Raw genomic sequence first — 24,090 nt, 5'->3', positions numbered from 1 at the left:
AGGAGCTAAGAGGACTCACAAAGAAGAGCAGAGAGTCTTAATTTTTGCTATTTTTCTGGGTTGAATGTCCCCTCCTCCAGGAATGCTGATTAATGAGAACATGAAATACAGAATTCCGTGCTGATTTGTTCTGTTTCCTTTTCAGTCATTCTTTATACTCAGTGGTTAGTGCAGGGACATATTTTCCCATTAAAAAAAATTCAGAATAACATACATGTTTGGTGAAAAAAGAATGCCCTCAGTACCTAATGCAAAGACATGATGCTTTGTGGGATAGAAATGTCAGGAGACAGCAGGAATGGATCAGATGAAGGCTTTGCAGACCCAAACATCTCAGAAAGATGTGTGCATTTCCTGGCACAGCTGGGTCTTGGCATAAAATGTTATAGTGCCCAGTAATAATTATTTCTGCAGAGTATGTTCCTCAGATGGCTTTGGGGCACAGCTTAGGCAGGTCTGACAGAACTACAAAGGTCAAACCTCTCTGTTCTGCTGTAGAACAAAACTGGGGTTCAGTGTATGATCAGGGGAGGCAAACAGGTATTCAGAAGTAAAACAGAACACAGCTACCGTAATTGGGAAGTCAAACAAGTAAGTAACAGTGAGAGAAGTAAAATTTACAGATTGATTTAGTTTGTCCTTCATCTATACAGTGAGAATTGCAGGTATGTTCTTAGAGAAAATGTGTTCAGGAATGTTTTGAACACTTTATATGGAAAATCTGGTGTAATATGCATGATCCTTGTGACCCAGCTTGTACAAGAAGTCCATTTGCTTCATGCAGGAGATTCAAAATTTGTAACTAGCTAGGTCATATTGATTTTGCAGAACATGTTCCCCAAAGCTTCTCTAAAGTCTGTGCTGTATGTGCATAAACATGCATGCATTCCCTTTTGTGCCCTGTCATTGATTAGAGGCTCCTTTGAAATGGAAAACTTCACCTTTTAAAAAGGCTGTTACATTAGTTGATTCCTTTGCTTGCTTGAACTGGTTTCCACAGAACTTGAAGAAAGGAAGGAGGGGGAATGATGGGGACTCAAAGGGAAGGTGCTTGTCATTTGCTGATAAAAACCTGAGCAGTAAATCGTTGCTGCTAAGGGCACCTGATCCTTGGGCATCTGTTACAGTAATTTAAACTCTCGACTTTCTGATACACTTTCTCCAAAAAAAGAGAAAAAAATTAAAGGAAAATGAAAACAAAAACCCAAGAGACACTTCATAGGATAAGGTAATGTTGTTTGTTTTCACACTTTGTATAGCATTTCTTTCCTTGTTTAGAGAGAGAACTGGATGAACAAAAGACTACTAATCATTGCTTGAGCAGAATCCTCTGCTCTCCATACTTGAAAAAATGTTATTTACCAGCTATCATGAAGATTGACCAATGGGTGGAGTCTGAGCTTGTAGCACTTCAGGATGCTAAACTATTGCCTTGAACCATTAAGTTTGCACTTACTTATTTTACTGTGAAAGTGTTTGATGATATTTTATCATGCTTTCCATGGTTACTCAGCGCCCTTCTGGGATTTTTATGTTTGCCTACCTAAGACTCTACATCCCTTGTCTCACAATGCAGCATGAAGCAATGACCACATTTTTATATGTACATTCTGCGTGTGATAGTAGGGGAGTAGCAATATACTGTATATATACAGTAATAGGAGTTTCTTGGGGGGTTGGATTTTTTTATGCTCCTCAGATTTCTTTTCATATAGCTTATTTAATACTTTTTGTAATAAGCATTAAAATGCTTACTTCTAAAAAATAATTTTGAAATTTTTCATTACCTGCTCAGTGTAAATGTACCCTGCTGTTCTAGGCACTTCTAGAACAGCCAATAACTAGCCACTGTTGTTTGACGCCCAGTCAGTGAAATGGTTTTAGTTCTGCCAGCACATATTGGCTGTCTAAGAAATAAGAAATTGCATTTATTTTATGTACATAACCTATTTCTTAGCTCACATGACTTGGAAAGCTGTGGGGCTTGAAGTCAAGTCCCATACATCTTAGAGAACTCTTGGAATCAGCTGTGGAGACAGACTGGTGTCAGAAGTCTCTTGGAGAAGCAAGAGTGTGTTTAACTGCTGCTGAATCCCAGCAATTACCGTGACTTGGGGCTACTGTAATGACAGTGTAGTCATGACTAATTGAGGTAGTCATTGAAACTTGCTTCGTTTTTGGGAGGAAGGAGGATGCACATCTTGCTCTCTATTTCTAATAGATCTCCTCCAAACTTTTCTTGATATGATCAAAAGTAGGGGTTCCATATTTTTGTGTTTATTAAGTCAAGACTTTTTCTTTGCATCAGCCCCAGAGGCAGGGCAGCTGTCATAATCATTCAGCAAATACTTGAGGTACACAGTCACTTGATTTCCCCATGTTCAGCTGTATCTATTTATTTGTTTGAGTTTTGGAAGCTGCAGTTTGAGGATGTCCTTAGTAGCCAGAAGTGTTCAACGAGTTTGAAGTTATTTTTAGGGATCAAATAAAAGCCCAGCACATCGCAATTGACCCACTAAATTAGTTTCCTGATGCTGCAGCCTGAAAAAGAAACCTCTGTCCTGGCCATTAGCTTATACTCCCAATCTTACTTTTGTAAACTAACAGAGATTTCTGTCTGCTTATATGAACATTCACCTGTGCAAGCACTGTTGGGAGAATATTTGTCATAATAATGTTGAAATAGGCACTTTTACCCCTGCAGGAATGAATGGTTCCTTATGTAATTCTGAAAAAGCTTAGAAAACTTACCTGCTTTTAAACAGTATTTTCATGCTTATGCAGTTGGATATGTAGATGTCAGGTTTCAGTCTTATATTAAAATAGTGAATTGGGAGCTCCTGAAAACCATTGAATCTAATGAAAACAGTTAATGACTTTACATTATTACTCTAGCAAGCACTCTCATAATGGGGATACTTAAAGAAGCCTTATTTATTAGTGCAAATGTATATGGGTCAGAATTAATTTTTAAAAAATCTTTAATTGTTTTCCCCTTATAATTTTCACAGCGGTACATAGTTAAATATTCATGATAATGCTGATGATATGCTAAAGGTCTGAAATAGATCTGGAGTCTCAAAATCAACACAGGTTATTTAACCCTTTTCATCTAATGCACCATTGGGGACTTGTGGAGCGAAATCCCAGAGCACTGGAATAATTAGAAGATTGTAATGAGGATTTAATTAGTCCTTGAGATATGCTGAAATAGGACCACTGAGAACTTTTCTTTTTGGACATGGATTGCAAGCAGAATTGATGCCGTTGCAGCTGCTGTGATGTGCTGCAAAATGTATTCCATTGCTGGAGGCAGTTTCATGGCAGCATTCTGTGCCTGTCAGATCTATGTGGACAGTGCCTGGAGTAATCACCTCCAAAATTGTTGAATAGAAGTTGCCGCCTTCTCCATCACCTTCTCCTAGTACCTTTTCATTTTTTCTTTTTTATGTCATTCTTTCTGTTCTACCTTTATTTTGTTCCATTGTTGACATCCAGCTTTTGAGGAGTGTTGTACAGTTGTGTGCTCCATTAAAAACATATCACAATCAGGCACAAGGAGTCCCTGAAAGCTGCTCGCTCCTAAGAGTACAGGTGTTACACTAAGCAAAATTTGGATCTTTTTGACACTGCTGCTTGTAAGGTTTATCCTCAGATCTTGTCCTTATTTAGTATTAGATCTTCACAGAAGTGATATTTATCAGTAGCTGCAATGTAGTAAATTTAAATAGCTTTTTTGGCAGTCAAGATGTTATCCAGTAAGAGGTTGTAACAGATGGGATGTGATCAGGCATTTTGATGTTCTCTTTGTGCTTCCCTACAAACACTAAGAGGCAACTGAATTCCTGTAACTAAAATTCCCTAATTTACCCATTAGATTTCATACAGGTATTTTTCTCCCCTTCAACTGTTTTCTGGGCATGCTTATTTGTACACAGTCATTACATAAATTCCACTGTCATGCATTTTCTTCTAACGAAATATAAATGGTTTTGCTTGTGTGGAAGACACAGAATACCAATCAGATGTTTTGCACCTACAGTTCCTGATCAGATTTATGGCTTAATACTGACATTTGGTGGTAGAGATTCTTTTCCCTGAAATCTATTTTTTTCTTAAAAAGGGAAACCAGAAGGAAGAAAATAGATCAAAGAATTCTTATTGCAACAAGAAAGATACTGTAGTTTGCTTTTAGATCTTAAAAGGACTTTTTCCCTGAGAATACGTTTTTTGCTCTCATTTGGGAATTTGGGATCTATTCAGAGCACTGAGAAGCTAGAGAATAAAATGATTCTTGTCATTAACATTCTTCTGCTTGCCATGTTAACGATGACACCACTTAAGGTTAAATCAGACTTGGTAATAAGTTTACTTGATGTAGACTGAAGTATTTCAGGCTCTTAAAGAAAGATGCTTGAGACATGCATAGAGTGCAAAGCCACAGGTATGTTTGAGTGCCTCTTCTGCACACAGCATTCTCCAAGTGGGTCAGTGCAGGGGAACTGAGCTCTGTCTGTTGTGCAGGAGCACTCTGCCAGGCTGGGCAGAAATCATGCCCAGAAAACTGAGATAAGAGGTGCTGTGCCCTCAACAAACAGAAAAAGTGCATCATGTAAGGAGGAAAGGCAGGGTTTAGGAGCTGTCACACTAGCTCTGTAAAGCATCCCTTTTTTATCTCAAGGCACGTGATGAAGTAGGAACATGATGCCAAGGAGAACACGGAGCAGGTCTGTATGTGAAGGCAGAGCCTTGCAGTAGAGCCAGGCACCAAGCTTTTCTGGTGACTCAAAAAGCTACATTACTTTCTCAACTTAGTGAGTGCTAAATTTATTGACAGTTTCTAAAAAAATCGGGCCATCATTTATTTTCACCTCTGTATTTTTAATTGGATTGTAAAAGTGGAAGTGCACTGAAGTGTAGTGTCAGTGTGATAAGCAGGTTTTTAAAATGTGTACACACTATTTTTCTTTGCTCTTTTGATTAACAATGCATAGCAAAAAAGCTTACAATATGTCTACTTTGATTAGTAATCAACATCACTGGGAAGAAAAGTTCCTATTCTTCTCTCTGAGCTGTGGAGTGCATAGTTTTGTGTCTGTTTCTTAAGTGTTTCAGAAAAACCTGCTTCAGGAAAACCTGCTTTTCTTGCCCAAAAGTACTAGAAATTATGTTACTCTGCCAAAACAGGTTAATTCTTAAAGAAGTCAATCGCCATTTCAGGATGCTGGTTCCAGACTGTACTTGGATTTCAGACATACACCAGCCAGTCTCAGCTTTAGGTTGATCTGATTACTTGTGACCTATGCTAAATATACAGCAGGCCATCTGCAAGAAGAACCAAAGGACAAAAGGGTCTGATTTACATATGGTAAGCCATGCTGGGAGACAGCAAAAGTGCAGAAGTCAGATGTGAAGTAGGTAATAATATCTGTACAATCAAAACCCAGAGTCAGTTCTCAACAAATAAATTTTGTATACTAGCAGCTGGTCATTGCACTCTTCTTGCTGATGTTAAATCTTGTTAGACTTGGAGATGAATCTTTATTTCATTTTTTAAACTAAATTGGGGATTCTCTTTTTGACATTAGGGAGCAGAATTGACTTATTCTGAGAGAGTTTATATAGTTGCCAGCAGAGAGACTTCTCAATAGAAAAGTTTCCACTGACTTCATTAGGCAGCCATCAAATTCCCTGCCTCTGGGCTCAGGGAGCAAGATAAGCTACAGCAGTTTCTGAAGAAGAACTTGACAGAGTGAGTCAATGTTGCTGTCACACACTTGATGTGAAGTTACTGGGTAGGATCCCTGTCCCTGGGAGAGCTTCCCATCGTGGCCTGTAAACTGGGAGCTGCCTGTGGTCTGCCTGTTCAACAGCACCATGGTGGTCAGGACACTCAGAGCCTAAGTTAACCTTTTTATGAAGCTTCTGTGAAAATAAACAACCTCTGATCTAAGACCCTTTATGTCCTTTTAAATTAATATACAGGACAGTGAGTTGAAGTCTATGTAATGTATATATTAATAGCTAAGACTGGATAATTCCTACCATCCCAAAGGATCCCAAAAGAATAAACCCTCATCAGGGAACAGCTGCAAAACAAGGAAAGGAAAAAATCAGTCCAATCATAAATCATGGTAAAAATAAGACTGAGGCAAAGGCATTTTGGCACTGAGGACAACACAGTGATTTTGTGTTTTTGAAAGAAGCAATATGATTTATTTTACATGTGTGCAACAGAAGATACATCACATATATTTTAGTCTTGTCCACAAAGTATATATAGCAATATTCAATATATTTACTTCATGAAAAGGAAGATCTGAGTTGATTCAGGGAACCTTTGAACAGTAGTCTCTGGGGAAGGTAAAATTTTCAAACCTGAAATTTAGACCATAAAGCCTGCAGGCTTTGCACATTACATGGTGTAAAATGCCATTCTTTGCTTGCTCTCCTCCATGATTTTCCTAAGTGCACGTTATTAGGGAAACTTAGAAAAATGTTGATTGTGCAAAGCAGACAGAATCCTCAGGTTTTTTGTTTTGCTGCTGAAATTAATTCCAGCAGCCCAAGCTACCTCCTGAAATTCAGGATTCCCTTCGGGGGCAGCTGGGAGGGCAGGGTGGGTGTTTTTGTACTGCAAGTCACTGTGACCCTGATTTTTCAAGCGCCATAGTAAAAGCATATTCTGTAAGGTATATTACAGTAACAAATGATGTGTAAAATGGTGGATGAGCAATGTGGGTTTTGTTTAGGCTGTGCATGAACATCTCCACAAATGTCTTCCTTTCTTTGTCCTCAGCATAGCACTTAAAATTTGCATCATAGAGCATTATGCAAGGTTTGCATTAGGAAAGGTTGGATATTTCTTCCTCGGCTACCATCTGGGTAATCTGTCTGATCCTTCCCCAGATTCTAATTTATCAATGATAGATTATATGAATTTCAAGGCTAGGCAGTAGCAGAGGGAGGTTTAGGGGTGGGAAAAATTTAAACATTATTGCATGCTATACATAGACTGGGTTTTGTAATATCAGAGAGAGAAGCAGAGGAGATTCAGCCAGTTAACCTAATAGCACAGCTGGTAAAACACTAGGGGGTCTGGGTTAAAACCTTAGCTAGGTCATTAGTTTCCATCTTCCCCAAAGCTATTCACATTGTGAAGAGAAGCAGTCAGACAAATAAACAGTGAGGAGACTGTAAGATAGATATTAAAGCATAATAAGAAAATAATTTTAAAGAAAAATAAAATCAGTCCAGCACTTTTTCTTAAACAGAACATTGGTCTTTTTGTGGAAGCAAGAAATACTGCAGTGATCTTTGCAGGAAATCCTAATTTTGCTATGATGATGTTTTCCTTTACTGCTGTTTCACATAAGCAAAGAAACATTCTTTGTTAAATGGATGTGAAGAAATGTGTTGGTTGTACTGCAGATATTAGCAGATGCCATTGTGAAAATAAATTGTCCAGATACCAAAGGGAAATCATGTCACTGGTACTCTAGCCGGGAGAAGTTCAGATGGTTTTAGTGGTGCTCTGATGGACTTGAAGAAGCTGGCAAGGTTTATGTGGGTTTTTATGTGGGCTGAAAAAAAGAGCTCAGTGTAGAAACTTGATTATATTTTTTCATGGTTAATGGAGAAACATTAGAAGAACTTCTAATTAGAAGAAGAGCAGTTCATTAGAAGAAGAAGAGTTCTCAGAAGAACTGAGAGAGTGAATGTCTGAGGAAGGAACGTTTGCCAAAAACTGTATCATGGATGTGCAAGCATTTACTCTTTTTTCTCAAAGAACTTTTTCCTAAAAACATTCTGGAACATTTTTTATAAAAAAAAACAGAATGTGATTGGAGGAAGAAATAGGAATTTTTACATACTTTTTTTAGCTTTTGTAAAGTATTATGTCCAAAGATATTGTGTTGGTGCAGTGCAGGTATTTTATTTATTTGATTTCTTATATCTTTTATCTGCCTATTAACTGACAGGAATATTGAGACTTAGTATTTGCATTGTCTAAATGAGATTGACACGTCAAGCTCAGGCACTCATGCTCACCAACCCATCACCCTGTGGAGTGTATTGCTAAGTCAGATGCTTTGTGTGTGTCAAACACAGGTCTAGCTGGGCATATGTTAATAAGGTTGCTTTCTGGAAAATAAAAATAGGATCTGAGGTATCTTGAATGTAGAGAAATCTTATGCCACATGATTTCACTTGATTAACTTAGTTTCTTTTCTGGTACATGGGTTAAACCCTCACCAGTTTCTTCATTGCTGTTATTTGTTTAGACCTGTATAACATTTTTGACTGCTTAGATTTTTTTCAGTGCCTAAATCTCTTTCACTGTGTCCTTTTCAGTGTTTATTTTAAGTAGCAACTTAGGGGCAGGTACTATGCCATTCTTTGTCAGTGACAGTAAGTAGTTTATGCCCAGGTAGAGCTGGCCCCCCATAAGCGATGGCACAACAGTATTTTCTTAGCTCCTGCTGTCTGGAAGCCACACATCTCCAGGTTTGACCACACCATGTGAAGATGCTTGTTCAAGTACCATCTGCAGACAGCCTGGTTGCATTTAGGGTTTTGGTGTCACAGCCTTATATGAGAATGACCAACTCTTTCAATTACTAGAGCACATGAATGATGTGTGAGTTGTGTTCTGTTGGATCTTTCCTTGCAGTGCTCTGAGGTGCTGACTGTGGACATGTTTAGCTGGGCAAAAGCCCAGACATGGTTCACCAGTCCAAAGCCTTCCTGAGCTGTCCTTGCCATCTGAAATGGGTTGGCTGGGCAGAGTTTCAGTGTCACTGTGATGTTCCTCAGCATCCTGCCGTGCTAACAGGGTGCCAAATCACAGAATAATGCTTTTCATTTGTTTAGCTTTACCCTGACATGTCTGTCTCAGTGCTGTTTATCCACAGATGAGCTAGATTTGGGAGTCACTGCTTTAGATCCGACACAGTTCTGTTGTGTACTCTGGTGAAAATCCTGAGAGAGTGGATACGACACAAACCGCTGTCTGAAGAGGGAAGGTCTGCCAAAACCTTGTGTCATGGGTGTGCAAACATTTGCTCTTTTTTCTCAAGGGTACTGACCAGTGTCTTGGTAAAATACCAAGCATTGGAAATTTCTGTGTTTCTCCCCACACACAAGTTTTCCTTTAGAGGTAGTGGAAAATATCTCTTCCCATACTTAATTTTTTTGAGCTGATTCATAAGTACACGATTTTATGTTATTTTTCCCTAATTAGTTGATCATCAGAGTGTGCATCCAATCTGTTTCTACTTTTCTTATTCCATGATTTTCAGAATAATAAGCCTGTCTAGCTAGTAATAGCCCTTGCTTTAGCCTCTGCCCTTGAACAAGGGTAACTTCCTTGTTCCTTACTCAGAAAGGTTCCTGAGTTGTTTTGGTCCCAAGCTCTGTCACTAAGCATGGCCCTCTAGAAAGAGCTGTAGCCCAGTGTACCTTTTTCTTAGGTAAGTTCATTTTTACAATATACTGTTGCACGTTGTACCTTTCCTCTTTTTTTATTTACCAGATGCATAAGTTAATGATGATCTGCTAGCACTTTAAACTCCAAAGTTTTTGTGAGCTTATAATGAGTAAGGGTTGCACGTGTTTCCAGGTTTCATTCATTCATGAAAATCAATGGACTACTCCTGGCTAAATCAAAAGACCTCTCATTGACTGTGGTTAAAGTGTGTGCCAGTAAAGTTGCTGACCATCAACTGATATGCAATAACCTGTTCCTTTGCAGTCACTTCCTTTTTGTTTGACCTTCTACTTTTCTGTAAGGTTTTTTCATATTCAAGCAAAGATTTTAAAATATCAGAAGAATCCATCTGAGGTTTTACAGCAGCACCCAGCACATTCAGTGGGTGTTTTTCATGGGTAGTGCTAAGGTGATAGTATTCAAGAAACGGATGGGTTTGTACTGGTCAATGTGCAGACAACCTTAGAGCACAATTTCATGAAGCTTTAGTAATATTTACTGTTGTATATCTGTTTTGTGTATACATATGCCTGAGGGAAGGACGAGGTTTTAAATTATTTTAAAAAGGCATCATTGGTGGTATTAGCTAAATGATGTGCATTACCAGGTGTTAGGGCTCTTTAGAACAAGAGAAGCTTCATTTTTTCTTTTCCTGCATCAAAGGAGAAGAACCACTTCTAGCATGAGCATTGCTTGGTTTACTTTTCTCTGTATTTTGCTAAAAAGGGAAGAAAAATAAAATGCTACCTGACAATTTAAATGCTCTATGTATGTTCAATTTGAACATGCAAACATACTTTATTATTGTTACAGTGTGATAATTGTTAATAGTATGCTACTCTTCCACTGAAAGGAAAAAAAACCCAAACCTGCAAAGATGACTCTGCATGGTTGTTAATACAGTCATTCTTCACATGTGTAAATGTACTATAAAAGCTAACTCAAAAGGAAGAGAATGCTTCTGGCAGGGTCACTTTATTCAGCTACTTCTGAAATAGCTTAGTTTGCCAAAACCCACTCAAGTGTTTTTTCAGTAAGTAATCTTTTGTTGTGATGGCAAGTAAAGTATCACCTCTACCTCTTTTTATCAATTAATAATATTAAGGGAAGGGAGTAGATTTGTTCACTGATGAGTATGTTGCCACTACAATTTTAAAGGCTTAATTCATAGCTGTTTCCTAGCAGTTTAAAAGACAAAAAACAACCCACCTTATTGTCACAGGGGTTGACATGTCAGATGCAGTCTGGCTGTTGAATCACTTCACTGCCATTACTCCAGTGCACCTCTAATGTAATCCTACTTCCATTCTTTATAGAAGAAAACTTTATCTTAAATCTAATTTTCTGGAAAGAAAATTTATTTCTTTTCGTATCATAAAATGAAGTTGAACACTAGGGAAAATGTGTGTAAATAAGGAAAAATGAATGTATGCCAGCTGCTCCCTTTCATTTTTGATAAGATTTTTAGAATTGATGTTGTTTTTTTCTTTATGATGCATGAATGTTAATGTATTGACCGGGAACCCTTTTCTCTCTAAGACATCTGAGCTTTCTGCAAATACTTAAAACACTTCATACTCATACACTCATCTCTGGATGATGACTGGGCTCTCATGGAGGTTGATGAGGATAGGCTCCTCTATATTGTAATGGAATCCAGATCACAGTAAGAACTGTTCTTTGCTACTCCACATCTCATCTATAGCTGAAAGGACTCCTCTCCTCTCTGGAAAGAAGTTAGAACATGTCCTGTTTTAACATCACACTTCAGTGTACCATACAGACAGTAGCAGAACATAGTATAGCATAGATATTCTTCCTGAATTTCAGGATTCCTTTTCCTTAATTCTTTATCTTCCTTCAAGAGAAAATAGCAAAGCCAGCCTTGATTTGAGAGGAATCCTACACCCTCTGAGATGATGAAACTCATGCCTCACATCAAAAGCAGTTTAGGAGTGTGTTCCTTTTTTGTTGTGTTAATCAACATCTTTATTAAACTATGGCTAGAGCCTGAGTTTGAGTAGTTATCAGACAGTTATCTCTGCTCTTGAGTTACTGGCATGCCCTCAGCTTGGTTTTGGCCAGTGTTTCCTGAGCCGCAGCCCAGAGCATGAATAAGGCAGGACAAGGGACTGTGCCCAGAAGCCATACAGATAAGATTACCAGGACTGAGTGGGAAGGTTTATCTGGATGGACACAAGTGTACCACTCTCTTCCTGGCATGTTTTATTTATGACTGTACACATAGCTGTACAGTCCATTCCACAGCATCCAAAATGAATGAGGAGGAGTTTATTGAAGAAGAGGTCATTTGAGTAGAAACACTTATTTTTGACTTATTACTCTGGTCCGTTTAGAAGCCTTTTTGACAACAGAGCTGGTTAAAACTGATAATCTCCATGTTTTTCATTAGACATTGCTCCATGTTCTCCATTAGCTTCAACAACCAGCAGTCCCTCTGCATCTCTACTGGAAATTCCTATACCAGTAGCTGTTCAGTATATCACCCTTCCTTGTGGTGTTAAGAAAAGTACTCCTTGCAATAATAATGGGGCTGAAAAACCTTAATCACTAGTGCAATGTTTGGAACGTTACCTCATATAGATTAAAAGCTGAACAGAAAAAGCCCCCTCACTTCCATACCAGACACAGGAGTAACTTTATTATCTTTATAATAAAAACCTTAGTGTGACTAGTACAAATTTCTTCATTCAAATGGATCCCAAAAGAGTGATATATATGGTGTGTGTCAGGAACATGGGCTTTGGTTTTGTACAGACATAAGATTGTATTAGGTTTCTAAATTACTTACAGCGCTGTTAGCAGAAGACATAGGCCTTGTAATAAGAGTTGTGCCCAGAGTGGAACTGCTTTAAAAATCAAGGGGTCTGTTTCAAAATAAAGCTAAATGGAGAAGGTCATGACAGTTTTCCTTTGCAGAAGTGTGGAGTTTTCCAACCAGTACAGACCAGTTTCCAAGCTGCCATTTTGCACTCAGTTTTTTTGCTGTGTCGCGTGTCAATGTCTGCTCTATCTCCAGAGCAAGTGCCAGGCTCTGACTTTGCAGTTCAGGTGTGATCAAGTTCCTTGTCTTGGGGCTTGCACAAAGATCAGGAAAAACTGATGCATATTCAGCAAATCTTGCAGTTGGAGTTTTAGCACAATATGGGTTGTTCTGTTCACAGCACGAAAGAACTGTGCCCAAGGGATACAAAGTCATCTCACCTCCTGGTTTTTCTCCTTACAACCTGCACCTCAGTGTTTACAGTTATGAGTCTGATCACATGTCTGGATATGGGTCAGAAAAAATTACCTTTCTCCATGAATCAGGCATTGAGTGTCTGGGGGTAGGAAGGGGGTGATGTTTGGTGCTACCCAGCGGGGGGACACCCCGGCCCTGTGGGAGAGTCGTCCTTTAGTGCCACACCCTGGTATAGCAACGCTGTATGGGGGGCACTAAAGCCCCGAGGGGAGAGGGCCCCGACGAGGGGAGAGAATGATGCATCTAAATCCATGGATATCAGAAGGCTAATTAATTACTTTATTATACTATATAATTCCATACATCTAAAACTGATTCTGCCAAGCGTTCAACCCTGCACACAACTGCACACACTGCACTGAATCTCGCGACTGTCACCCGGCAGTCCTGACACACACACACTTGGCCCTGACAGGCCAAGGAAACAAAACACCATCACTTTGGGTAAACAGTCTCCATATTGCATTCTTCTTTTGCACAAACACAGGCACAGCAAATGATAAGAATTGTGTTTTCTTTCTCTGCGGCTCAGAGAATGTGAATCTCAGAAATGTTCTTGGGAAGAACTGTGCCTTGCTTTTCTCTGTGAAGAGAAATGTGGCTACACCCCAGGGCTCCCTCCTCACCCGGCACGGTGGCAGCACAGCCAGGGCTGGCCTGTGCTATGTGCGGGTTTTGCTTCGCGGGGGAATGGAAAGATGAAATTTAATATGCAAGCAGAACAGGAAAGAAAGCGGATTTCCTCCAGAAATAAAACCCCAAAAAAACTACATTTTGCCAGCACATCCTCTTCAACATTCAAAGCAGCACTAAAACCTTTCAGGGTATAAAACATCAGAAAACCTGCATCCCTACGCAGAGATTTCATGGGCACAATTGCAGGATTTTTCCCAGTTCATGAAAACTTTAAAACCCCACCTCAAAACCCTCTTCTTCCTTCATTTAACAGGCTTAGTTCTGTTCCTTCATGTGAAGCTTCTAAATTTGATACTGTTTCACTAGGTCTCATGCTGTCATTTTTGAACCTTAAATTAAGTTGGGATTCATTAATACATTTACAAAAAGGAAAAATGAGAGAATGCCATGGAATGCGCAGGAGATAGACTAGAAGAAGGACCTAGAGAATAAATAGATAAGAAAACAACTGTTATTTCTGGCTAGTATAGCTAGTCATCACATAGAAGTAAATTTTAGCTCTGGTAAGTTTGTTGGCAATAGAGGAGTATTTACAGTGGGTTTCTATATGCTGAAGTGAGGCATTTTGCTAGCGACGTATAATTTTGAAGATGTGATACTCCCACCATAAGTCATCAGGCAAATTTCCTAGTACTGCTAATTAACTAGTGCATATAATTGCCTTTATTTTTTTCCCTAGAAGTTGTTTTAATTTTAAAATTGACACCCATTTGTAAATAAGCAGGATTGCCCTGTCTTCATTTACAAGTAAAGGTTTTCAAACCTTATGTACATGTTTTAGTGGTTGAGACATGATTGCTGACTTGGAGATGTGTTTGGTTTTCTTTGGATGAACAACAGCAGTTTTCTGGGTATTCTTAGTCTGAAATAACTAAAGAGGGATAGTTTTTTTTATGACAAAGATTTTTTTTAAATAAAGAACAGTTACCTGAATATTATTTTTTTCTTTGGTGCTTTTCTCCCTATAGGTTTTATGGCAGGCATACAGAGGAATCCCCAAATGTCACAGTATGGACCTCAACAAACTGGACCTTCCATGTCACCACACCCTTCACCTGGAGGTCAAGTGCATCCTGGAATTGGTAGCTTTCAGCAGAGTAATTCAAGTGGTACTTATGGGCCTCAGATGAGCCAGTATGGACCACAAGGTAAGATGCTTGCTGGTGATAGGTACAATAATTTATATAATTTTTTTTACAATATATATATGTATTGTGTATGTGAGTATGTATGCTAAAAACAACAAAAACACACACACAACACTCTCAGTAAAAAAAAAATTCTGAACAAATTAAGCTATATCCAAAGGTGGATTTGCACCTGGTGGAAGAAACTGTTTCTGTTATTAGCACCTTTCTCTGTATAAAAATAGTGACCTTAAATTAGGCAAGGAAGTGAAGAATCTGTGGCATTGCCAGGTCTATTGTTAAGGAGCCCAAGCATGTCATCTCTGTGATGAGGCTGCATTTCAGCAAGCATGGAATAAAGGTCACAACACCGCTCCCAAAATAGGACTTCTTTTCTTGGATGAAATCCCAAGGCCAACCTGAAATTGCATGGTGACTTTGAGGGTAAAGTCTTAGAACAAGCATAATAATACAGTGGCTACTGTGGAAATAGAATATTGAGCTCTAACGCATATGTGAATCTTAACTAACCCTTCGGACTGAGAGAGACAGTTCCTTTTATTTTGCTTGTTTGACAGAATTGGTGGGGGAGTAAACCAAAACAGAATTCACAATTTCTGCCTCTGGACAACCTTGAACTTGTCTATTGTTTTGCCTTTAATGGATAACCTTTATAAAGTATGCATCTGTTTAGGGGTTTAATGAAGTTGAAGTCAAGCCATGGCATAAATAAGGGTCAGTATTTTCTTTAGAGGTACATAAAGAAGCTTTTCTATTTCAGCACTTCCTACTGTTGCTTTCTTACTTAAAAGCCTCAGAAAGCACTTGAGCCAGCGATGGGAATTTCTGTAGGGCTCAGTGACTCTCCCGTGCTAGCAAGGATGGTTATTTTAGTCTCCTGAGTTTCTGAGAACCAGTTCTGATGTTTGTTTGCAAGAAGCCTTGCTGCCCTATGCAATGCTCCTTTCTGTTTCATCTCTGGGTAGCGTTTGGTTTAGTGTTCTGAGCACAGGGCTACAAGCCAAGATTTCCCAGTTTCTAATTTTGGCTCTGCCTTTTGCATCATCTTTCAGCTTAGGCAAGTAGATTCATTTCTCTGCTTTGCTTTCCTTAACTATAAAATGGGACTAGTAATGCCTTATAGCCATGTGTGAAGATTAATTACCTAACTCCAGTTGACTGGTGCTTTCCTTTTATTTGGAAAGCATTTTGTGGCCATAAAATGCTGTCCAAGTGCTTATTTTTATCTGCACAGTGAGCAACTAGCTTAACTGGTAAAAAATCCAGTGGATTTATGATGTGCTATCCTGACTTCCAGCTGTACTGCTGCTGCTGAGATTCCGAACCACGGGAATAGTGGGTGTCAAGTGCAGTAAAACATTAGCCATCCACACTGATTGAATGGAAAGGGTTTTGTACTAAATCAATGCATTTAAGTAACATGCCAAATACTACTTTCTTTTTTTGCTTGAGTTCAGCAGTTCTTTTCCTCCCTCTGTAGATGAAAGTGCCTATGTAATGATTTTATGGGTCATGGTCAGGAAGAAACTGCTATTAAAAAGTGAACTTGAGGGACAGGAAGAAAATGAGCATCATTGTCATTAGCAGGCCATTTCAAAAGGGTTTGGTTAATAGTGTGATGGATGAAAACCATGTTCTTCTGCCAGTGCTTAGAAAGTACCAGTGATTCTGTGCACTGGTCATCATAAAATTAGTGCATTGCAGACTGTCAGCTCTGTAGGTAACAATTACACCAGAGGAATACTACATTTTCACCAGGTTGATCTAACCACTAGGGGTGAAGATAGTGATATTTCCAAGTTATGTGTTTATCTGGACTTAAGGTTTTAATAGCAGTTTTTAATTTTAAATGAAAGTAATCCATAATTGCAACTCTTAGCATACCCTATTACAAAGCATAATCATATGCCAGCAATGATGAATATATAATATTATCCCATTTGCCTTTTTCTGCCAAAATAGGAAATATATAAAAAATTACCTGGGTTGAAACCAAGTTCTGAAATTATTAAATTAAAGTAATTCTCACAGATCTGATTTGCTTTCCATGTTTTGTTCACATAGGCCTTCTTCCAGAATATTGTTAAGCTTAGGCTGGGTTTGACAGGACTACTTGTATTTTCATATATGCATCAAAGCATTCTGGACACTAAGCTTTTGATCCAGCTTTGAATACTGGATTTCACTATGTGCTGTCCTGAAAACAATTGCTCAAGGCTAGTGTCCTCTGTGCAGTGGAATTGCTCACCATAGTAAAGACTACACCATTAAGTTTGCACTGGAAGTATTAGCCCCCAGTTCATGAAAGCAGAATGATCCATTCTGTGCCTGTGGTTGATTTATTTGATTTTCATGTGTTTACATGACACTTAGAACTATAATAAGAGCAGAATATATTTTCCCAGGAAGCAGTTCTGTACTGGGTCCTAGTCCAATTCTGTGAAACCATTTCCTACAAAAATAATAAATGGCTTTGGCTCCACACTTCTGTGTGTCTGGGATACAACACAGGAGCATACGGTACAGAAGATTAATTTTAATTTTTTATTAAATCCCAGCATTTTCCTGTCCCCAGGAAATAAATTTTTAAAAAAAGCAGAGTGAGGATGGAAGTTGTTACTGAAAGAATCTCTTTGGTTTGTATTTGGGCAACATCTAGCTCAAGGGCTAATGAAGCTCTGGTCTATGACCTGAGCATCAGACTGCTGCCACAGCAAAATGTCCCTTAAATGCACTCTGGAGAGCAGTCAGATGCCGTAGTCAGTTGGATCTTTTAAGACTGGGGCAGAGAAAAGCTTCCTGTGAAATCAGTAAAATGTCTCAGAAATGCATCCTGTCTTCCTAACCTTTCCTACTCAATTCAGCAGTAAAGCTGTTCTGCTGGGGTATAACAAAGAGAGAAATCAGTACTGAATTTGTTTGAACCGCAACCCCAGAGCGTCACTGTAAGTTAAACCCCCTTTTGCTTGTGATAAAGTAGTATGAATTGAATATTTGTGCTTTTAATGTTGGACTCGTTTCACAAAAGCACTTTGTGTCTAGTTCCCACTGATTTTAATCCTAGATTTTAATTAAAATAGTAGCACTTAAGGATGAGATGCCCTTGAGGGTCTCGACCTTTGAATCCAGACCCATGTATGCAAAAGTCTGTGGAGCTAAGACTTAAATATCAGCTGTGTCTTACTAAAGTCCCCTAGGTGAACTAGTTCAGAGGAATTCAGAACAACACATTTAAATTGGCTGTAGAAGAATAGCTTGATAGTTAAGTGCACATGTAAAAAATTCTAGAGCTATTCTAAGATGCTCTTTTTAATACAGTGAATCTGATCTATGACTAAAGCAGAGAGCAAAGCTCTCAAAGTAGTTCTCAAATCTCCTTCTTTTTAGTTTGCCTAGAAATGGCAAGATCTCAGAGAACTTTGTTCAGCAAACCTGAACAAAGTGGACCAGAGTTTCAGCAGTAAGTATGAACATCTGTCTTTGGCAGGTTGTTAGTTTTTTTTATACTTTATCTTCACTACACTTTTTTTTTCCCCTCTTGATTCCTGTTACAGCATTGTATTTTCTCATGCATTAGAGATGTTGTCTCTCTTGGTACAATTCTGCTCTGCCCAGGGGGAGATGGAATCAAAAATCCCTCAGATATGGAGGGGAGGAGTTGTTCAGCAGTACTGTGCAGCCGCTGTTGCCAGGCTTGTACCCACTTGAAAAGTGTGGGCTCTTGAACTTGGCTGCCTGACATGTCCAGCTGATGTGGGCTGGCCTAGCATCTGCTGCATTCATTGTGTTTAATGCTGCATCCATCTGTTTTCTGTCAAAGCCACTGCCAACAAATTACTAATCTATTAGAGAAACATGGAAATAAGATTGTGCTCCTCATTCCTGGCAATTCCTCTTGTATTTTGTTTGGCTTTTATTTTGCCCTTTTTTTTTTTTCCTGTGGTCTGGGAAAGGTACAAGAATAGCTAGTATTTGAGGTATTGAGGAAATGCTTAGGGAAAGAAAAAGATGGAAAAAAAACATTGAAACTTGTTTTCCTTACTAAAAAGATACGACTTCCCTGTGCATATTGTATCCCTGCAGATGAATGATTAGGAGATATTTTAACTGAGCCATGTATTTTTATGGAGAAGATTCCACTGTTTTTTCTGTGTTGTGTGTATGCTGGAAAAGCCAAAGAACATAAGATTACATTTTTTTGTCCCAATTCAAAATAGCATGAAAACAGCAGTAGTGTTTTAGCATTGGTGTTTGCTCCTCCACACATGCTGCTGAATGTACTTTGTAGACCCTAAATGACAAAACAAATTGTCTTTATGTAAATTGGACTGACAGTAGCTCCCAGTGATCATGGATATCAGGTCTGCTAGTCTAGGGAGAGAATTTGCTTCACTTTGGGAAGTAGTGTTACTAATAGCATGTACATAAAATATGCTAACTGCTGTGCATAATCTTTGAGTCCATATATACACCATCCTGCTGTATTACATTTTTTTTGCACAAAGCAACTGGAAACCCAGAGCAACATCCAAGTTGTGTGCTGTTGCCTATAACACATATCAGAGCAGTGTGAAACTAGTCAGCCCTTCAGTCTGTAGTCACTTTTGCTGGATCAGATGCATGCCTTGAGCCGGTCTCAGCAACTAAAACTCTGGCTGGGGGCAATGGCTCACTGAACAGAGAATACTCAGCTGCCAGCAGCCAAGCCCAGAAGAGGAGTAGAAGTGACAGGGCAGTCTTAAGACAGCATAAAGTAGAATCTGGAGCCTCTCATATTCGCTGAACCACATATTGGGGATCCTTCTGTGATGACCCCCAGGCAGAAACTTGGATTTTAAGGCAGAAGAGGATGGTTGCTTCTTTTCCTTAGGAAGCGTAGGTCTCGTAGGTTCTCACCAAGGAGACCTTGTAGTAGAGTGAGTCAGTTACAGACTGGAGAGGAGAAGATTAGCACAAGCACAGCAGCAGGAGCATATGAATTAATTATGTGTGCATTCAAATGATGGATGAATATGTTTATTTTAAATACAAACGGGAGTTGGATGCCACCAACAGCCTGGTAGCTGAGGCCTGAGGAGAGGCATGGCTGGTCTGCACAATCACAGGAAGAGTCCAAGGACTTCTGCCTTCAAATAACCGTGGGAATATCTGAGAGTAGTGAGGAAACTCTGCTTTGTGGCATCCCACAGGGAGGGAATGGGTCATGTTTCCACTAATCTGGATGAGATGGAAATGAAGACAAGTCAAAACTGATGACTGAAGTAGTGCAGTGTGATACGTTTCCTAAAATAGTTTTCCATCATATCTTTAGCTTTCTTTTTTTTTTTTTTTTCCTCTTTCTCATGCTGCCTGGGTTTGTTGCTGTAACACTGCATGCTGTATACTCAATTTTTCTTGAGATTTCAACGTGGCAGGAGAATCAGCACTTAAATGAGTTAAGCTGCTGCAAGCAGAGCATTCACTCTAGTGACAACACAGATTGAGTTCAGCCAGGTTTTCAGGCTGTCCTTCTTAAGGCACCTGCTTATATGAACATCTTTGTACTGTTGCTGCTTACTTGTGTAAGACTAGTTTTCTCAGAGGAGTTGCACTGTAATCTACCACTCCTTATGCTGACATAGCCAAACTGAACTTACTAGAAAAGCAGGATGGGATCTTTCTTGGACCCCAGCAGTTGTCCTCACCAGTCCACACCAAATCATCTCTGTCTTGTATGGGCAGAACAGTTAGGAGCAAGAAGCCTGTTGCTGAAACTGCAGAAAGACAAAGGAATGAGAACATGAAATTACAAAAATAAGATTCTCCCTTGAACTTATATAATGGGCTTCTTACATGCCACATCTCTCTCTACTGCATAAAGCAGTTGTGTACACTGTGCTGTGCTGTTAACCCTCTAGAGGCTGTACTTTTCTTTGTTTCCTGTTGCCTTGTAACATACATTAGTCAGAAAACGTTTGAGGGTACACGAAAATCAGATTCACAGGATCATTCATGTTGGAGGGTTGCTCAAGGGCTGTTCTTGACTGACCTTGTATTCAAATCAAGGTCTGATAAAGGATCAGACCAGGGTACTCTTGGCTTTATCCAACTGGGTTTTGAAAACCTCCATGCAGGGAGTATGCATAACCTCCTTGGGCAGTTTGTCACTGCTTCTCTGTCCTGGTGTAAAAGCATTGTCCTGACTTTGAGGCCAGCGTGGGTCACTTAAGTTCGCATATGTAAGTTCTGCAGCTGCTAACTTCCTAAACAGAAGCATTTGCTCAAAAGTTTTAATGTTTTTCTCTGTGCTTTTTATCATTTTGTTCAGGAAACTACTCCAGACCACCGACGTACAGCGGTGTCCCCAACACAAGTTACAGCGGCCCAGGACCTGGCATGGGTATAAATGCCAACAGTCAGATGCATGGACAGGGGCCAAGCCAGCCTTGTGGTTCCATGCCTCTGGGACGGATGCCATCAGCTGGGATGCAGAGCAGACCATTTCCTGGAAACATGAGCAGTATGACCCCCAATTCTCCTGGCATGTCTCAGCAGGGAGGCCCTGGGATGGGCCCACCCATGCCGACTGTGAACCGTAAGGCACAGGAGGCGGCTGCTGCAGTGATGCAGGCTGCTGCCAACTCCGCTCAGAGCAGGTACGCATTCAGGTGAAAGGAGTTCAAACAAGTAGGAAGGTTTTCCTTGTAATTTCTGAAGTAACAGCACTGTAGAGGTGTGTGAATGTGCATTTATACATGTTCTAGCTATGCCTTTATCTCTGGGAGGAGATGGTGTGTCCGAAGAATACTTTTTCTTAATCATCTCTTTTTCTTGAGGAGAAAGCATGCTGTTGCCTGTTTGAATTAGCCTCTCAAAAAGCAGTTGTGACAATGGTGATGATGGCCACTTCTAGTTTGGTTCTTGGCATTACAGGTTTAGGGAAACCCACAGGATTGCAGTGACATTTGACAAGCTCTCTGCAACTTTAAACTTTTTTGAGTTTTTATAATTTTTATCTCTGGTAAAAAGAGGGCCAGCATGTCCTCAGCAGCTTACCCCTGCCAGAGAGTAAGGAAGCCTGTGAAGCTGCCCATCAGCTCTTGCATCTACTTCCCATGTTTTGAGCAGCAGTGCTGATGGCCGTTCTCTTCTGTGGGATGTTCTTGCTCCCAAGCAGGCCTGCAGAAGGGCAGAGGAGGGCAGGCTGAGGGGAGCAGCTGGAGGGGAGAGGCAGAGGAGACATAAAACAATCTGTAGTTATCTGGAGTTGAACCTGCAACTTGTGCATCCATAATATAGAGCCTGCAGACAGAACTGCAGAGGTTGGAGCCCTCCTCTGCCTTCTTGTCTCCCCTTTGGGCAGCATAGCTACATGTTGCCATTTGTATATGGGTTTTGGTAAAAGACACTTTGCTGTCCATGTCATTCTTAAAATGACTGAATATTTGCAATTGATTTTTGTTTTGTGGAATTTTTTAGATTAAGTAACATTAAGTAACATTAAGTAATCCACATTTCCCTGGACTCAAGTAATTCCTGGCATATTTATTACCTTTTTCTGTTGCAAGAAGGTCCATAATATTTGAGAATTACACAAATCTAGTTGCACTCTTCTGATGACTGTGTTCATATGTGTGTGTATTGCTCACTGCATTTATGCATGTGCATACACAGATGCACATACATTCATCCAGATATTTATCGTTCAAGATCAGTGTTTGTGGCCACTAGACTTGCTCTTATTCCAAGATGCAGTGTTAAACAAGAAATAGGAAGCCAGTTTGTCCCTGTATTTGTTACTTTCTTGTGTTGAGAGCTTTAAAGGCAGGTGGCTACTAATGATAAGCAGCAGCAAACTTTTAAAACAATAACAGTTAATTTAGTGTACTTCATGTTCTTGCTCAGTAAAATAGAAACAGGCTCCCTTAAAGCAGACCATACTCCAGCAGATATCTGTGAACCAGCAGTCCCTTCCTTCTGTTGGTTGTTTTAACAGGCCTGTCTAGTAGGATTTATGGAAGTCTGCTTCTGTCTGTCTGGTTTAGGCTATAAGCTGATAGGTCAGGCACGAAGGAATAAATAGGCCATCACTGCAGCTGCAGGAACAGGATTTCTCTATAATCACAGAATGAAAGGAAAAGCTCACGTTTGTTGGTCTTGACAGCAAGAAAAGACTTTGTGTTAAGTGGAAAGCATTTGGTTGTGATTCAACTTACATGTTGGGCATAGTGTCTGATGTTTGATGAAAAACTGGGTTAAATGATTACCACTTCTATCTCACATTTTCCTCCCATGTAAATTTTGTAGAACTGCTTTTTCTTTCTAGCTTTGACTGGACAAAGCTGCACCATTTCGGAGCATTCCTATCACATATTGCCCATTCCAGTGATCCTATGGAAGAGCTGAGCAATCACTGAATCTCTATCACAAACACTGGCAAAAGGGTTATTTTTACACTGCAAATTGGGAGGAACTTGTCACACCACTTTCATGCCAGGGGTTTGCAAGCACACTGTTTTCCTCTTTGATCTCAACTCAGCTGTAGGGGAGAAAGCACAATGGCTGTTGGCTATTGCTGCAAGTCCTCGAGACTCGCATATGGAAGGAATGTATTTGACATTGGCTTGGATTTGTGATACAGGTCAAATCCAGAGAGGTTCTGCTTCAGGCCACCACACATTAGGTCACCTGCTTGTCCAGTCTGGGGCTGGCAGACACACCATGTTTTCTTCACAGCACCTGAACTGTGGCAGCACTCAGGCTCCCTCAGTGCACCAGCCTGACCAGTACGGGTAGGCAGCAGTGTAACTGGATTTGCTGTGGGACCTTGGCATTTTTTGAAAATGTTTGTGAACATCTCATCTGGCTGCTGAAGGATTATAAAAATCACATGAAGGATACAGAAATACTTGCATTGTAGAGGGGATTTCGGTTTTTTGGATTCTTTTTGCTAATACCACTGTGACAGTACAACAAAAATCTGCGTGTCACTCACTCAGCACACCTGCATGGCTTTTGGCACAGCTGCATTTCCTTGAAGAACCTCATCACTGAGAAGCAATGAGCTGTCTCCTTCCCTGACCCAGGCGCCATTTTTCTCTCTTCATTTTTGGTGTTCTTGTCTGCAGCAATGCGGGCAGCCACATTTTCTGGACGTAGTGGTATTGTCACTACTGCCTAGGCAGAGAACTGCAACACCCAAAGTGTGATCCTTTTCTGAGAGATGATGTACTGCAGGAGTGATTACAGGGCTTCTTAACAGCATTTACAAGGAAGTTTTAGTATGCTGTAGTTGATTGTGCGTGTATTTTAAAAATTAGTCTCTAGAAGAATTTTTAGGAGCATTTAGTATCCCTTGCAAACATTTGCCTGAAGTGCAACTACTGTTTTCTCACCAGAGTCCTCCACACTGATTTCTGTTACCATATCACAAGTTACAGAATGGGGAGAAGGTATCTATGTTGGCTCCCAGCCTGTTGCTCTCTCACAAACAAGTCCATCTTCACCTCAGATTC

At 39.9% G+C, this 24,090-nt stretch overlaps 1 protein-coding gene across 3 annotated transcripts in view; it reads left to right on the top strand.

Moving 5' to 3' along the window:
* ARID1B (AT-rich interaction domain 1B) overlaps positions 1-24,090 on the top strand; it is a 325,120-nt gene that overhangs the window by 244,160 nt on the left and 56,870 nt on the right. For all 3 annotated transcript variants that reach the window (XM_059467474.1, XM_059467473.1, XM_059467472.1), the window contains 2 exons: positions 14,417-14,596; positions 20,904-21,231. In XM_059467474.1, the coding sequence (XP_059323457.1) occupies positions 14,417-14,596; positions 20,904-21,231 (508 nt within the window). The remainder of the gene's footprint in view (positions 1-14,416; positions 14,597-20,903; positions 21,232-24,090) is intronic.

The sequence above is a fragment of the Ammospiza nelsoni genome, chromosome 3 (assembly GCF_027579445.1).
Source record: "Ammospiza nelsoni isolate bAmmNel1 chromosome 3, bAmmNel1.pri, whole genome shotgun sequence".
Lineage (NCBI taxonomy): Eukaryota > Metazoa > Chordata > Aves > Passeriformes > Passerellidae > Ammospiza > Ammospiza nelsoni.
The sequence above is the reverse complement of the archived record's forward strand: the minus strand, read 5'-3'. Positions and strand labels throughout refer to the sequence as shown.